This window comes from Mauremys reevesii, linkage group 7, assembly GCF_016161935.1.
Source record: "Mauremys reevesii isolate NIE-2019 linkage group 7, ASM1616193v1, whole genome shotgun sequence".
NCBI classification, from domain to species: domain Eukaryota; kingdom Metazoa; phylum Chordata; order Testudines; family Geoemydidae; genus Mauremys; species Mauremys reevesii.
This window is the reverse complement of record NC_052629.1, coordinates 6,159,906-6,177,568: the sequence shown is the minus strand read 5'-3', so window position 1 is coordinate 6,177,568 and position 17,663 is coordinate 6,159,906. Positions and strand designations below refer to the sequence as shown.

The following is a 17,663-nucleotide window of genomic DNA, read 5'->3' as shown; positions in this document are numbered from 1 at the left end:
TGGAAGAGACTCATGTGGTCAGCCAATCATCCTTCCCATCCCACTGCACGGTTGTACTCCCATGATATATTTTCTATTGCTTCATCTAGTCTTAATGACTCAAGCGAGGGCTTTTCACCACTTCCCACTATTTCTCAATTTAATAGATCTCACTGCCTGGAATTTTTCTAGCTATTTCATAGATTTGAGGCTAGAAAGGATCATTAGATCCTCTAGTCTGACTACCTGCTTAACACAGGCCATAGAATTTTACCCAGTTACCCCTGCACTGAGCCTAATAACTTGGTTCTGACTACAGCATTTCATCCCACAGGGATCACACATGGTCCACAGTATTTGCTAAAGGCCACACTTCAAACTGTTTTGAGGAATGAATTATGAGAGGGAGCATCTCAGTCCAGTTAAGAAAACAGATAATTATGGTCCAGCCTAGTGGTCACTACACTGCAGGAAATCCAAGTTTGGTTCTTGGTCATAGTCTCTCACTACATGTCCTTGAAGGGCTCAGAACATTGTGACACTATTACACACACACACATACGCTAAAATAAACATGTCCCTGGTACTCCCACAACACAGACCTCTGTAAGTATACAGGGCAGCTGTAAGCAGGCCAGGCAGTTTGTCATCCCAATTCCACACACACACACACACACACACACACACCCTGCCTGTGGGGTAGACATCAAGTCATTCACCACTAGTTTCAAACTGCATTCTAGCCCTGCAGCTTGGGAGCAGGAGTGAAGTGGAGGGTAAAAGTCTGGTGGGCCTGTACAGTGGACATGTTATTATCACCTATCCCCTTCTATCACATGCAATAGTAAAGCCTCCTTGACTTTAATATCTTCATTTAAAACTAATCATATAATTTCTCTTCCTAACAAAGGTGCAGTTGTAGCCTTTATTGTGTGATCCTCACTTCACAGAACAGTTTAATACACGTCGGGCCAGATTCACCACAGCTGGCATGAGGAGGTGTAAAAGACAGTTACTTACCCATACTGCAGCTGTTGTCCAAAGAAGAGTTTACACTTCCCCATTCTGACCTCACCCACATGCTCCAGAAGTCATTCACCACTAAGCAGGGGCTGATTTAATATTCACTGGGCACTCCCCTAAGAACCTTGGCAATCAAGGCTGTCATAAGCACATGCTGAATCAGCATGTTCTCCAGCAGCCTTGCCTATACCACATCCTTGGCCGGAGCTATTGCTGTGCTGGGCACCTGCAACTCCCCGCCACCCAGCAAAGGGGAGGTAATGGCTGCTTTGCCTTCCCACTTCACCCTCCTCCAGCGGATTTCCACCTCTGAAGCTGCCAAAATCCTCAGCTGAATTTGACTGGGTGTTTGGAAAATCCTGAAGCTGCAGGGTCTTGTGTGTAGGTTTGGATGGAGTGAGGGAAAGGGAAAAAGGCATCTCTCATTGGCAAGCCAAGAACGCTTATGGCAAAACTGGGTTAAATCTAATTAGTTGTACAAATGATAAAAGGACTCCTTCAGCTGGCAGTTTTAGTAATGGTTTGGGAGGTCATTAAAGTGTAGGCTTGCTGCTATAGTTAGCAAGAATTGATCCACCCACGATGGCAGGCATCACCCTATACTTCAATACATTCCTTGCATTTCAATACAGGAACAGTCTTCCAGTCCAATGCATTTAAGCAGCAGGTTCAAACCTTGCCTTTGTTTGCAGTCAGTGAATGTGAGCCACAGTTGTTAAAATCCTGGGCCTGTTTCTCCAAAATTGGCATAATTCGACTGCAGCCAATGGGCCAGCACCTCAGCTGGAGTAAATCAGCGTAGCCCCATAGAAATCAATGGAACTAGGCCTTATTTCCCCAGCTGAGAATCTCACCCAAAAGGGTTATACCAAAATTAGTGTGAATGCGGGCAGTACCATACCCTCCATCTCCGGGCTTTGGGACATAGTTACCTGCTGGAAACACAGCTCTGTTTCTTTACAAGTCCCCCAGTGACTGTACAGCAAATGACAATGTTTTCCCACCAGGAAAGAATATGCCTCAGGTATAGTAAGGGTAAAAAAGAGAAGGAAAACCTTAAGTCAAAGTAGGAGAAGATAAATCAGTCTGGGCTATAAAACTGCGCTTTTAAAGAAACACAACCTTCAATGAAAATTTAACTAAATCTTTCTCACCGGTCAGACTCACATATAAATCTAGCAGGATGGAACGCTGAAAACATATGGGAGTTTGTTATAAATATGTCAAATGTTCTCCTTCCTCTACGGATTGCTTAATAAAAAGCAGTTCCACTAATGCAGGCCCTGGACACCATTAAGTAGCTCACCAGACTGTGAATACCTTTTCTCCTGCTGTCTGTCAAGCTTGTAATGTCACCAGTAACACAAGTCCAAGGTGAATTTTGGATATTGCTTCTTTTGGGTCCAGGCATCTTTTTTTTTTAATTTCTCCCTATTTTTCTAATTACTGATCAATTGGTTTATGAATTTAAACTAGTTAGTGTCTGAGGTCAGATAAAGCAATCCCTCCTTTGGAGTATCTTGTTTGTCATTATAAATCTTTACCATGTGTGAAAACAAGCTTTCTCGTGTGTCTCAAATGTAATGTCATGGCTGCAGCCACTAGTGAAATTTATTCATTCTGCCTTTCTACCTGAGTTCCTCCACATTAGCCACGCTCTTGCAAAGTATTCCCTTCTCCCTCCGAAGTTTCTTGATCTCCAGCTTGAGGAGTCGAATGTCTTCCATTCTCTGCCGGTATTGAGTCTCCCCCTTGTTTAGGATAGACTGCTGGATTTTGATCTTTTCATAAAGCAGAGCTAATTCATCATTGCGCCGAACAAGCTGCGACCCCAGGATGTCTCTCTCGCTGATAACCTAGGGATGCAGAACAAGGCAAGATATTAAGCTATAAAGCTGTCAGTCATAAAACATCAGGGCCTGTATCTTCATCAGTCAAGAGCAGTTCAATCAAAATGTTATTTCATTATCAGTGAATGAAAGCTTGTTAAGTACCTATATCTCCCCACAGTGTAGGGTCAGACCCTGGGTGATGCAAATTGAAGTCGTTCCGTTGACATCAATACAGTAACAGGTTGATTTCAATGGAGCACCATCAATTTACCCCAGCTGAAGATCCGTTCCTTAAAAAGCGGGTGGGGGGAAGAAATGGAACAAAGGATTGTTTCTGTGGGTTGGAATGGCAATCAAGAAGGAGAGGCTCCTTCTCAATTAGACCTTCTTACCTGGTCTAATTCCTTCTTCTGCCTCAGCCTCTCGGCATCAGCCTCAGCAATAATTTTCAGGAGTTTTCTCTCTTCTGCTTCCTGTTTTTCAATAAAGTGTTTGGTCTCCAGGGCTTGTTGTTTCATCTTAAGCAGCTCAGCCTGACAAAAGCAAAAAATATAGATAAACTGTGCTTAGCAACAACTTCCCACTACATAAACCTGGGAATTTAGGATTAGGGTTTAGAGATAGCCTTGCACTTTCATTTAGTTTCCTGTGTTGTGCACGTGTTGCTAGTTCTCAAGAGCAAATAAGAAATACAACCGAACACACAAAGAGCTGGAAAGAAATGGTGTAAACAACATGTCAGACATATTTGTATCGAATGTTATACTCTGGAGAAATTTGGAAAGATTTCTCTATATTTATGGTAAGGTCTTGATCTGTATTTCGGGGGCACTTCATATAATGCAAATAAAGAAAAAATGTTGGGGGTGGCAGGGTCAGTTGCTGTCTGCTGTTACAACACAGCAGAGTTGGATTCAAAGCTAGCTTAGGTTGCAAGTAAACATAAATTTGAGGACCTCATCCTAGTGCCTAAAAGAGGTTAATCCATCTTTCAAAACTTGGTACAATTCAGAAGAGTTGTGAGATTAGCTATGAAGAGGGCCAGGACTGGAATAACAAGGGTTGTTGTAGGTCAGGATTAAGGCTCATGGACAAAAATATGTTGCAGCCAGACATGGAATAGCAGAAGGCTCTGAAAGTCAAAATTAAGGTGCTTTAGCAGATTTGAGAGCGAGGCAGAGAAGGCTGGAATAGCAGGGGTTGCCACTGATCAGGAGTGAAACGCTGTTGCAAAACTGTGTGGAGACAGCTTGAAAACGATCTACCTGTGCTACAGAGGGGATTTGACCAACATCTATATCTCATTGTCATGAGTACTAAAATTTAACATATTTATTCACAGAAAGAGTAATAAGGTCTTGCTGGATTACTAAACAGGTATCTAGCACTGTTAGGCAATTAGCCATAGTCAAGATGGCACTATCTTAATGAGGTCTGTTTGTACAGGTTCAAAAGCTTTTAAGCCTGGACACAAATAAAAGAAATGCTTTAGCTAGGATCTGATTCCAAGGTGCTTCTTGAGAAAAAGCATCATACAAAAGTGAGAGAATCAGAATGTGATGAAGGGTGTGCCTGAAACAGCAATAATTTACGAGGACAGAAACTACAATTCCATCATCATAATAAAAGATCTTGTTCCGCTCTTGTTTTCTTTAATAAAACTTTTATTTTCCCATATCTGCAACATTCATATCTCTCATACTCAGTGTTGGATGCTGATCAGAATCCATCACCAGAACACAAATGTAAGCCACTTTACATTAAAATGCAATCAACAGTGTGTAAAAGCTGTCTACAAATGTAAAATTGCTCATGCATTTGGCAATGCTCTGTAATATTTTTTTTAATATATCAAAATTCAGCATTCTCCTTATGCCACAGAAAATACAGGTTGTAAACAAGATGTGGCATTAGATGTTGGCAGGAAACTCTGACATAAACAAATCCCCCAGAGGAATGCATTAAGTACATATAAATCTGGGCTGGCGGGTATAGTAAAGAATCTAACCACTGCTAGTCACTCCATGGCCCTACAAACTCAAGCAGAAGTCTGGTGGGATTAGTGGTTTCAATAGCTACAGTATTGGGGTCTTATATACAGAAGGTAAGAGAAACAAGACTAGGTTACATACATAGTTACATTATATGCAGATAAAAAGTCAGGTCCTCAACTGGTGCAAATCAGTGCTGCTCCTTTGAAGCCAACTGAGGATCTGACCCAGAGTGTTATTAGAATCAGGAGAACCCATTTTGGAAAAAAATGAGAATACGTTTGAATCTTTGCCAACATCTAGAACCAAATTCAAACCAGATCGTTATTTAGATTCTGAAATATTCAGGGAAGAGGGCCTTTTAACCTTCAATCTCCAGCCAGGGCTGGAAACAGGAATGCTGCAACCCCATGAGAAAGCTGTTCTCAAGGGCTTTCTACCTGCGATTGGAACCACAAGTGCTAGAAATTGCAGTAGTGGCTATTTGTGTGGCATCTCCAACTCAATTCTGCAGGGTCAAGATTCTGATAGGTTTCAGATACACATCTCTCAACATCCGGATGCTTAACTAAACCGCTTAGAACCACAGGCCGGATCCAAAACTTACCTAAATCAATGGAAAGACTCCTGTTGTCTCCAATGGGCTTTGGATAAGGCTTCATGTAAAGTTCACTCATCGTGCATATATGTAACACATCTCTGTAAGCTACTGCATTAAGCATAAACCTCATATTTGCAGAAAAGCACCTGTGTGAATCTTACTCCTCCATGTTACACAATTACACTTAAGCTGATTTTTCAGTCAAAGCCTGCTTTCTTCACATCAGTGCAAACAGGACAAATTGAAGCCTTCGTGCCACAAGAATAATTGGGATCTTTTGTGCCTATGTCAGTTATTCCTCTCACCGTTCTCTACCTTTGCATTCAGCAGACACACATAGGTGAAAAAAGCCACAATGCCCCAAAGCCAGTCACTAACATGGTGCTAGCCCATGGACATTCTTGCGACTGAATAACTGAGTAGGTAAAACAGTGTAGCAATCAAATTGCTGTCAAACTGATGGTGGATGATTCTGAGGTGACAAGACAGGTCTGAGAACTAGTTAAGGCAGAATCCTGCCCGCAGAATATTAGGTGGTTTGGCTTCTCCGTAACTGATATAACAACTCTGAGACAGAACCGATAGAGGAATCACCTTTTTATACAGTTCTATTGACATCCTGTCATAACTGTAATGTGCTGACAGTGGCTGAAAACCCAAGGAGTCATTGGACCATAGTGAGACATTGACAAAAAGAAAGCACTATGGAAAATGGCAAGGGATTTTTTTATGGGACTAAGTGAAGAGAAAAATTACCTGCTATGGATACTGTTTCTCTAACTCTCAGACTTGGGAAAGAGGAGCAAATTGGTTTGAGCTGTCAACACGCATGCAATAATATATCCAAGGAGGGGTTACAGAGAATGCTGAGAAAAAGAACCAGAGATCGCTGGGCCACTTTCCTTTGATTTAACACAGATTTTGCTGCTTTGCCGAACACTCAATAATGAAGTTTCTTTCTGAGCAGAGGAAGCTACTGTAAGATACTACCTGATTCTCTGAAGGCTTGTGCTTGCTAGTTACACAGCAATACAGGACTGAGAACTGTGGTAGTACTGTGTTAGCACTTCAAACTACAGACACAAAAGTTAAAGGAAACAAAACTTGTAATCACAGAGTCAGATTCCAAGCCCAGAAGGGACCACTGTGATTATTTAGTGATATCCTCTTGTATAACACAGGCCAGAGAACATCCCCAAAATAATTCATAATTCTATAATAATAATTCCTATTCTAAGGGCCAACTGTACAGAGAATGATGCAAACAGCACACCCACAAAACCCTATATTTGTGAGCACAGTTTGGGGTTTTGAAAGAGAAGGAGAATTCAAGCTTTCAACAGGTAATTTAGGAATCTGATGACTACAATTTTAGGTGCAGAGAAACAAAAGGATCTATTCTTCCATCACATACATGGAAGACTCATACACATAATACCTGTAAAGATTATACTGCAATTACAGAATAGTTCTTAAAGAGTTCATCAAAGTACCATGGGCCAGGGAATATGAAAGAACCTTTGAAACCATGTCCTTTCCTTCCTCATGAGTCCTGGCAAACACCCCACAACTAAGGTGCCTTACCTTCAGAGACTCCTTTTCCTTTTCTATTCGTTGATGTTCCATATGTACTTTCACAAGAGCTGCCTCTTTGGCTGTGATCTCTTCTTTAAGCTGATCAACCTGATGAGTCATGATCTTCAGTTTTTTCTTCATTTCAGTGATCTCATCCTAATGGGACAAAACAGATGTTCACCAAACATCTGTTGGGGTGAGCTAGGTATACTTAATCCTGCATCGGCACAGGGGGATGACTAGGTAACCTCTAGAGGGCCCTTGCAGCCCCAAATTTCTATGATTCTAAAAAGGGATAAAAGAGAATTCAAGTATTTTGTGCCTGGAAGTTCAAGATATATTGACACTTGAAATTAAACCACAGCACCTGAGAGGAGAAGACTCCCAACCAAATCCTTATCCTACTAAACTGTGCATACAAGACATTACTTTTAACGTTAGCAAAGAAAAACAATTCCGTTAAATGATCATTTGATTTTTATGCTGGCATGATATTGCAGTAATCAGACTGTTAAAAGGCCATTGACAACAACAATAAGCCTGTAAGCCACCTTATTTAGAGTGCTGGACACATAATAGGACCTAGCAGTGGACATAAGTGAATAATGCAACTGTGATCCTATCCATCTGTTTTCATGACTGTATTGGCTTGCTCTTCAACAAACACTTGTACAACTGTGCTTTGTTTGCACAAATGTTGGGGGTGTGGGGTGCTACTATTTTTCCAAATGAAAGTACTCATGTGCCAAGGCATGTCTCTGTATGCAAATGAGCATAAGCCTTCACAAATACCCATATACACATCAGAAGTGGTCAGCCAGCCAACTCTTATATGCAGGCTTTGATTGTGTGGGACTGAGGGCATTAGGGGGTAGAAAAGTCCCTTGGTTGAAGCCATTTTTACATGTTCCAGCCCCAGAACATACAGCAAGGTGTTTGAAGTCAAGTTAGATAGTGTGGCAGAGAGATCAGTGACTGTGGATAACTATCCTATGGAACCATTTCTATACATGTGCGTATATGGTCCTATATCCAGAGAGTCACCTGCTAGTACAACATTGGGAAGCTGCTTTTGTTTGTGACTGATAGTGACTGAGAAATGGTGACAGAAAATTGGAGGACAGTACATTCAATACGTACAGATTCACTTGGTAGATAAGTGAAATATTTTTGCATATGACACTTAACACAACAGTTCTCCAACTCCAAGCCTCTGGCCAGAGATCTGACACCGACAAAGTTAATCAAATGAGACTGACGATGGGTCATGGCACTTTTCACAAATAACACTGAGACACATACATTAGATTTATGATTGCAGTGACCGGTTGGTGAGTGTGACATGAAAAGAAGATCAGTGGATTCAACATATGTATTTGACAGATGCATGAAACAGTGTGCAGTAAGGGATTTGGGAATATACTGCAGCTCCATAAACACTGCTGACCAGTGCTCTGGTACTAAGTCAATTAAATGACCCTGACAACGATGTAACCCTTTGCCACTAGAACTGCCCGTGTGCATATATACACACAATTACTCATGTAAATGTAACAGGAGAAAATTAAATTCAAAAGTCTGCTAGATAGCTGCCTATAAATCTCTCCCACACCCTGGAAGCAGACCAGATATTTTAAAATCTGGAGCACAGATACATACAAAGATGGCAGTGTATTTGGGTATGTAGAAGAGGACATGAAGGGTCCTGTGATTTTTGCAAAGGACAGGATTAGTTTAATTTAAATAAAGGAATAAATGTGTTCCCAATGTCGGAAATAACCCCAAAGCTGAAAGCATGCTTTCAAACCCAGCCAAGGAGTCCCTTTCCAAGAGATTTTACTGAGTTGGAGATTAGGATGTCCTGGAGAGCAGAAGCAACGTGGGCTGGGCAGGTTAACGGAGAGCCTTTCGTTATTAAACAATCCAAAAATATCTACAGCTAGCTTTCTTCTATCTAAACAACCTTTTGCCAATTTATATTACTTCCCAAGAGGAATTACTATTTTGCATAGTTTTTAAGCCAAGCCATTTTTTCTCCATGGCTGGCTGGCTTGTTACTGAACTATGAATTACTGTTTTTTTTATTGCCACATACAGTACAGTGTGATTATAACCAAAAGGATGTTTTACCCTCAGCAGTCTTCTGACACACAGAGCTGTCAGCTAGCACAAATTATGAATCAAATAATCCATTAAAGGGTAAATTAATGGCCTCTGTAGTAGGCAGTATTCTGCACAGATCTTTGTGTGGGCTGTATATATACATACACCATGCCAGGGCCTCCAACTGAGATGTCCTTAGTTAGCTAAAGAGTTTAATGCATTAGCCTAACTCAGAGTATATCTGCCAATTCTGTAGGAGGGTGCAAGAAGTTTGTGTTCTAAATTGATACCGTATCTTTAACAATTATAAAAGGAAAGTAATTTAGTGTTCTCTACATGCTTCACCTGGTTTTGGTGCCTTTCTTGATATGAACATGTATTAGGATGGAGGACCAATGAATTATGAAGCATGTAAATTTCAGGCACTGTCATTCCAAGAAATGCCGCTCCACAGCCGGCAATCACGAGGTTGCCAAAGCTTCAGTGGCACAACAAGATTGCCAGGGATGGACAAAATCTGAATGTCCAGCCAGACCATCTTAAGGACCTAGCTAGAATCAATCCATTTGATCTGCCAGGAGGCCACATCCCTTTGGGATCTGCCACAATGACGATGACATGCTTGACCGTTATTTCTGCTGATGCTTCACACACGCAAACATTCACAGGAACGTTAGCTACTCGTCCTCAGTTACTACGTATTATGTTGTCACATCCCTTACCTGGCCACAGAGTGGAAGTACAGGAGAGCAGTCCCCTCCCATTACTCTCCTGACCAGCTCTGCTCAGATAGTGAGTCCAGCTGCACTGGGGAGAGCAGGGGCTATTTGTCTGAAACGTCTGGCTGTGAGCAAGGGTTGGAGAGAGCTTGGGAGTCACAGGAGTCTTGGATACACCTCTGCTCATTGGTGGCCAGAGTCAGGGCTGCCCAGAGGGGGGTGCAAGTGGGGCAATTTCCCCAGGCCCCGCAGGGGCCCCCACGAGAATACAGTATTTTATAGTATTGCAACTTTTTTTTATGGAAGGGGCCCCCAAAATTGCTTTGCCCCAGGCCCCCTGAATTCTCTGGGCGGCCCTGGCCAGAGTTGCTGGTAGGATGCACAGAGGGAGCAAGTAAGCTGCTCCACGCTAAGGGGTGAAGTAACTTACTTCTCCACAGACTTGGGGTAGTTCTACACTGAAATCATGGGGCATGATAGCAGGTCATGTAGACATACCTGAGCTAGCTTTAATCTAGCTAGTTTGAGTATCAATAGCACTGAAGCCATGGTGGTACAGGCTTCAGCGTGGGCCGTACAAGCCTACCCAAAACCCTGGGTAATTACTCGGGCAGCTAGTCTGCACTGAAGCTGGTGCTGCCAGAGCTTCACCGCTCCGGTACCTTAGCTAGCTAGATCAAAGCTAGCTCAGGTATGTCTACACAACCTGCAATGGCACCCCCTGATTATAGTGCAGACACACCCATAGTGGGGAACAAGTAGGAACAGTAACTCTCTGGCACAGCTCATTCTCTGGTCTGCTCCTAGAGCAATGCAGCTACATGCCACCCCTTACTCAGGGTAGATTATAAATGTCCAGTGTGGTGTATATGTTTATCTTATATTTCCTTGTTCTCTCAAATACCCCAAGGCTCTAAACCACAGTCATCCACATCCCAGACTCTGCAGTTTACTATAGGATTTCTGTAGTATTTAGGCCATTACTGTTGAATAATGCAGTATATTTTTATACAAGTGATCTTTACCTTTCCTCCAATATTGCTGGAGGGATTCACAGGGAAAAGGTGGAGGATTGTAATCTGAGGGGAATGATAGTGCCTGAAATTCACAAGCCAGGTGGAAACATTTAGTTATGTGGGAAAATGTTACTTCACCTGACAAGTGTTTCTTCCACTGCAGCTTTCTTATACATGAATCACAGCAGCGAGAGTGTGTGGGGTGGGGAGTTCATTTTCACATATGTCATGTCTGCCATATGCTTATATCAAACCTAACAGAGAGCAGAGAAGAGGGAAGGAAAGAAAGAAAGGGAAAAATTTCTCTATATGATAGGAATATCTCTCTCCAAGGTGCCAAGGTCTTTATGCAAAGCAGGGAGCAGTCTGACATTGCGCACGAGGACTGCAAATTTTACTTCTCAGTCCAAATGCAAACTGTGATCTAAAAAATTAATGCCCAACACACACACACACACACACACACACACACACATCACCTGTGCAGATTTTATTATCTGTCTTTCCTTTCCAAAAGTATAAATGAGAAGGATTTTCTTAAAAAAACAAACAAAACAAATATCAGAGGGGTAGCCGTGCTAGTCTGGAGAAGTGGGTATTCACCCACGAAAGCTCATGCTGCAAAACGTCTGTTAGTCTATAAGGTGAAACAAAACAAAAAAAATCTCAGAGTAAAAAATGTATTTTTGTACCTGAGCTTCAATCAGATTTTTACTGTATAGGTTCCTGTCTGATCTCACGGCTTCATACAGATTTTGTTGCTGTTTTAATTTAGTCTCAGCCTCTGCTATCTTCTTCTTGTAGTCAAAGATCTGCATTTCCCGCACTTTGATATCTTCCATGTGCTGGAGGACCTGGAGCGGAAAATAGGAAATGAACATGATTAAACCATCTTCCCATGATTATCAGGATGGGACAAAACTTTGTGATTTTTATCTAAGGTGGCAGCTGCAAATCCCCGTAATAAGAATCTATGCCTACAGCCACGATTAGTTTGGTCCAAGTGGGAAATTTAACCTTTCTGAGTTGCTGTTTTGGGGAACATTTTATTTTTACCCGATGCCTAGGCTTTGGCTCAGACACAAAGGCAGAATACATACACACTTTAAGGTCATGTCAACACAAAGCAGCATTCATAGGAAAAGCATTAGGTTTTTTAGAAAGCCAGGGCCAGATTTCAGACGTTTACCAGCTACTCATTAGGGAGAGAGACAGAAAGAGAATATGTATAATATGTTCCAACAGGATACAATTGCAATTGCATTGTGAAGGACAAGAGGTTTCAGTCTCTCTTCCTTCCTTACAGTTAAATGTTGTTTGAACTAATATCTGATCCCAAACGTTTGATGGATAATTACAATAATAAGGGAGTTAATCAACTATATTTATAACTAAACAGACAGGTAAGAAGCCACCATAGTAGCATTCAGGAGAGGCTGGGAATGGTGAAGTATGGAGATGGATAGTGATGGATGGATTTTGATGAGGGACATTTTGCCCATGGATGATCACATTCATTGCCAATGGGGATGGAGAATTTGCAAGAGAGATTCTTATTAAAGTGTTGGTGGCATATCACTTCAAGGCGAATGACAAGTATTATGTTAAAGAAGAAACAACAAAAATGATTTGCCTGATCATTTTGCTGGACTTTTTAGTGATGCTCTATCAAAAATAAGCCCCCTCAACCTGCTGGCGCAGACTTCATAATAGATGAGCATAAACAAGCAGCATTGTATGGATATTCAACCAGAATCCACCAAATATTGCACAGAAAGAACATTAAAAACGGGCAGGTGCACAAACGGAGGAATATCTGCTTTTGGTTTCATCGTGCAGGTGGGGATAAGAATTCCACCTTTAAAATGAGCAGAAATATCACGGGGTATAAAAACAAATGAGGAAAACAGCTTTATGCACAGACACACAGGAAGAATAAACTCTGAATTACAATTGCAATTCATACCCAAGTGTCTGGTCTCCATTCTTTGAAGGTAATGGTTCAAGTACCAGTAGAATTTATATTCATATAAATTCATAGGAAGTAATATAAAAATGTTCGGAACAGACAAGCAATAACAGCAAAGTTAGCAGTTAGCATACTTGTCCCCTTCTGTGAATATGATAGCAGAGCCAATGTACTGTAAGGTCTTTAGGGGGCTGGCTATGGGGCAAGAGCTTAATTAATTGATTACTCCACTAGACATCTTCACCCAATTCTGGAGACTGAGAGTATCTAAATATAGAAAGTTTTATCCCAGCAATGAGGATGGAGTTCCAGCACATTTGTAGCTGACTGCAGAGGAGCCCAGAAACTGCTTGCAATGCAATATGAAAGCAGAGTCCCAGTTTATAATCTACTTCTGCCTTTTCTTTTTGTGTTAAAACAATCTGCCAATAGTAATAAGAGTGAGATAAAATCAATAACGAGTGTTTAAAATCTGCAGCATAGCCAGTGACTATATAAGCTGAAGCAGGATTTGAAAGTAGGTCACTGCATTTGTCACTCTTTAACTTGTATTTGATGCAACAGAAGTGTAATAAACTTCTGGACTAAGTTTTCCAAGTTGGTACTCATGGTTTTTACGCTGACTATGCCTTTTCTGAAGTGATGAAACTCAAGCAATTCCCCTTTACAAATACAAAAAAGGCATGCATGATGTGACCCAGGGACTGATCCTGTGGGGGGCTGAGTGCCCTCAAATCTAATAGGGTTGAAGGCACCCAGCAACTTTCAGGGGGAGTTCACCTCTGTGCAGAGGGCCAGCACAAAGCCTATTAATTTACATAACATGGAAGCTAGAGTGACCATATTTCTCTATGCTGAATACGGGACACCCGGTAAAATTACTCGTATTCAAGCAAGTTCAACAACAATCAGTCAAAACTATGCAGTACAAACATTCAAATTAACATCAAGTTGACTGAGCCCCTGTTTTAAAGAAATACTGAATAGTTGGATTCTTTTTATATCCCTTCTTATGTTTAAGGCTTTAGGGTTCACACGGGGAGGGGTGACACACACACATTCTCATACACCTCTCCCACAGAGGGCAGATGACCAACTGACCCACCCAACCCTCCCTGCCCAGCGCTCTCCGCCCTCCATGCCTGGCGGGGCCCCCAGGATGGACCTGCCTCTCCTGGTACCCAGTGCCTCATCTTCCCAAGGCAACACGTGAGGGGCATGCAGGGTCACATGCCCCCTCTCCCCTGATTTCTGCCAGGGTTCACACCACAGCAGCCACCTTTCTGCACTGTGCGGGAGGGAAGAGAAGGGAAGGGAGCTGCTTCCATCTGCGCGCGCGGGTAGTGGGGTGGGGGTATGACCTGGCCCATGTATTTGCAGAGCTCATCTCTTTCCCTTCCCCCCTCTCCCTCCATCCCCTGAGGCTGGAAGCAGCTTGTCCCTTCCTGCCCTCACAGTGTCAAAAGGCAGCTAAGACCTTGCAGCTGCTGCTGGTCACTGACATAGTCCAGCTGCCCACTGACATAATAACCCAGCTGCCTCCTGTCCCCCAGCTACAGCGCAGGCAGAAAGGGGTTAAGTCCTAAGGACGCATTGTGCACGAGGGCCCAGGGAAGCTGACTGCAGGGGCTTCTGCAAACCGGGCCAGAGAGGTGGCTCAGCAGGGTAGGATTCCTAGGGGACGGAGCAGCCCGGTGCTCCCTGGGAACAAGACCCAGGGCGGGGGGTGGGGATCAAAACTCAGAGAGGGTGTTAAGCCCCTGCCCTCGGGGCTGCTATGGAGCCTGCAGGTTTGGGGGGTGAACAGCCTGGAAATTGTTGAGAAGGACAGTTAGGCATTTGCCTTTAAATCATAACATGCGCAATTATACTGATGCAGTTCTGTGGGGCATGAACTTAAACAAGACTGCAGTATAAAGACTGAGCAAGATCCTTGGCTGTGGGCAAGAAGTGCATGGTGCAGGTCAGAATGGGGGTGCCAAGGTGGCCTTTGTACACCCCTCATCTTGAGCTGGCTGCATGCTAGTCAGTCTTCTGGCATGTTAGAGCAACCAGAAGATTCTTCTACATTACACGGCCTGCCAACAGCCTCCAGGGGACAATGTGGCAGCCAGGGATCAGCCAGGTGTGAGAATCTTGGCCACACCCCCTTCTCCTCAGCCGTGCCCCTTACACTGGTGGCATAGGATTCACTAGTCAGGAACTATACACTGGTGGAGGGGCACAGTGTGGCCTCAGCTTAGCAAGGAAAATCAGCCATTATTTCGAGGCAGCTTTCCACTGTACCCTTGGACCTGTTATGTGTATATTTGGCTATTATTTACTTCTTCACCATTCAGTTCAGTGAACCTGCCCAAGAATTCAATATTGGATCCTCGCTTATTTGCTTCACTTTATTTAACTGCTATGAGCTCTTGAGAAGTTCTGCCTATGTCTTAAATGTCCTGGTATAGCATTAAGCTTTCTATAGATGAAGCATTTTAAAAAAGAAATAGGTTTCTGGATTTTCTTGGGTACGACATTAACCTTGTAATGGGCTTTTGGAAATACAACAGTGCTTCGTAACCTCTAGTTAACCATGGCCAGGGAACAATGACAGGTGAGATTGAAGGGTTTATTCAACTGTTTGCTGTCCAACAGATTCTGAATGGGGAGTCTGAAGCTGCAAGAAGGAACAGAGATTTTACCACCAACTCGGCATTTCAGGTGCAAACAGCCACCTTTCTAAAGAGAGAAATGTCCCACTGATACTTGTAGTGAGTTAATACAGACCACATAGGAAAGATCTTCCTCTCATTTATACTGGTGTAAATCAGGAGTCACACCACTGAAGTCAATGGAGTTACACCAATGTAAAAGTGGTGTAGGTGAGCAGAGAATTGGGCACAGTGAATAGAAGGGTGAATCTAGCATGACTTCTCACCATAAAATCCTTTGCCACCCTGGCTGTAACTTTAAACTACAGGCTATTCATCAGATGCCTGAAACAAGAGTATTGTAGCTCGAAAGGCTCAGTCCTGCCTTGAACTTACATACCTGTGCTAGGGTCAGTGTGGCATGGCAGGCCCCAGCAGGAGCTCTGGAAGGCGCGGGGCATCAGACAGGCATTCCTAGAACCCCTCAGGAGCAGAGCAGTCATGTGCCCCCCAGGAGTCTGGCTAGCTCTACTGATTGGTGCAGAGCCATGGCTGTCCACAGGAGAGAGCCTCTGGGAAGAGAATCTTCCCCCAAGTTGGCATAAGACTCCTCTATTGCAGTATAAGGGCTGCCACTACCCCACAGGTTACTGTGCAAGGGGGAATGGCTAGCAGAGCGATTTGCATAATCACAGATACACCAGCCTCACCCAGAGCCCTGCCCTCAAAAAGGAAAGAGCAGCTGAGCACAGGGAGCCTCTGCAGAGCACACACATGGTGTGATGTTCTGCGCTGGTCCCAGCATCTTGCTCTGCTTGCCAGTCCTGATGTGATCAGGAATCTCTGCAGCTGAAAGGTGAGTCTAGATTTGCCCCTTAGTGAATCAAATAAGCATAAAAATCCCCTGTAAATGGGTAAACACAATACAGGCACCAGGGGCGGCTCTAGGCATTTTGCTGCCCCAAGCACGGCAGGCAGGCTGCCTTTGGCGGCTTGCCTATGGGAGGTCCCCAGTCCCGTGAATTCAGCGGCAGCCTGCAGGAGGTCTGCCGAAGCCGCGGGACCAGCGGACCCTCCGCAGGCACGCCGCCGAAGGCAGCCTGCCTGCTGCCCTTGCGGCGACCGGCAGAGTGCCCCCCGTGTCTTGCCGCCCCAGGCACGCGCTTGGTGTGCTGGTGCCTGGAGCCGCCCCTGACAGGCACCATTACACAAACAGCCCTAGTGTCACAACCCCCATTTCCTGAAGCTCTGCAACAGTGAGGCCAATATTCCATTGACCACACTTTGCTATGGGTTGTTGTCTGACAGGCTCTGAGAGCATCTGAATGGGTGTTTTAGGAGTGGCCTAGACCTGCAAGGACTTCACCTCCCACTACATTGCCTCAGGTGCACAGGTGTTCGGGTAAAAGGGTTATGGAACTTTCAGATTAAATGCCCAAAATGTTGCACCCAAAGTGGAAAAGTCAGAAAACCCTCAAGCATTCACCCTTTTCACCTTAGATACAAAAAAATGTGCACAGCCCTAATCAGAAATGCACAGTTCTACAGCAAGACCCTTGCCATTCTGATCGCTGTGATTTACAGCTTGACCGTACTTTATAATGATCCTAACTCATAGCTACATGATTAGATGCAGTGGGGGGAGGGGAATGTAAAATGTGACTTTGGAATAAAGAGAAATCTCACTTAAATGGAATATTATTCCAAAGAAATGATATAAAGTAAGCCAGACAAGAGGGTATGTATCATTCAAAGATGATTTAAAAGCCACTGATCACATGAATTTGTAAGAGGTAATTATAAAGTGAGAAGGTAGCAAATAACTTGTGAGTTGAAACAGCTTGAAGGCTAGCTTCCCAGTAAATCAATGAGCTTCTTGGAGAGCTCTCCAATGTGATCTTCAGCAATTAATGGAACATGTCATCATCATGTTCCTGAGCACACCATATGAAATAAAGTGTTACAGAAGGATAAAGCTTGCTCAGGAAGGACAGGCAGGGGAAAAAGGGAAGAGGTGTTGCCTTACATATTAAAAAGTGTATACACTTCAACTGAGGCTGAGATGGAAATAGGAGACAGACTTGTTGAAAGTCTCTGGATAAAGATAAAAGGGATAAAAAACAAGGGTGATGTCATGGTAGGGGGTCTACTACAGACCACCGAACCAGGAAGAAGAAGAGGATAAGGCTTTTTTTAAACAACTAACAAAATCATCCAAA

The 17,663-nt window shown here is 43.3% G+C and overlaps 1 protein-coding gene across 3 annotated transcripts in view; it reads right to left on the bottom strand.

Annotated features, from left to right (window-relative positions):
* The window catches only part of CFAP58 (cilia and flagella associated protein 58), a 99,551-nt gene that overhangs the window by 51,953 nt on the left and 29,935 nt on the right, over positions 1 to 17,663 (bottom strand). For all 3 annotated transcript variants that reach the window (XM_039481151.1, XM_039481152.1, XM_039481153.1), the window contains exons 10-13: positions 11,532 to 11,693; positions 7,011 to 7,157; positions 3,227 to 3,367; positions 2,635 to 2,858 (exon numbers count right to left, since the gene is read on the bottom strand). In XM_039481151.1, coding sequence (XP_039337085.1) covers positions 2,635 to 2,858; positions 3,227 to 3,367; positions 7,011 to 7,157; positions 11,532 to 11,693 — 674 coding nt within the window. The remainder of the gene's footprint in view (positions 1 to 2,634; positions 2,859 to 3,226; positions 3,368 to 7,010; positions 7,158 to 11,531; positions 11,694 to 17,663) is intronic.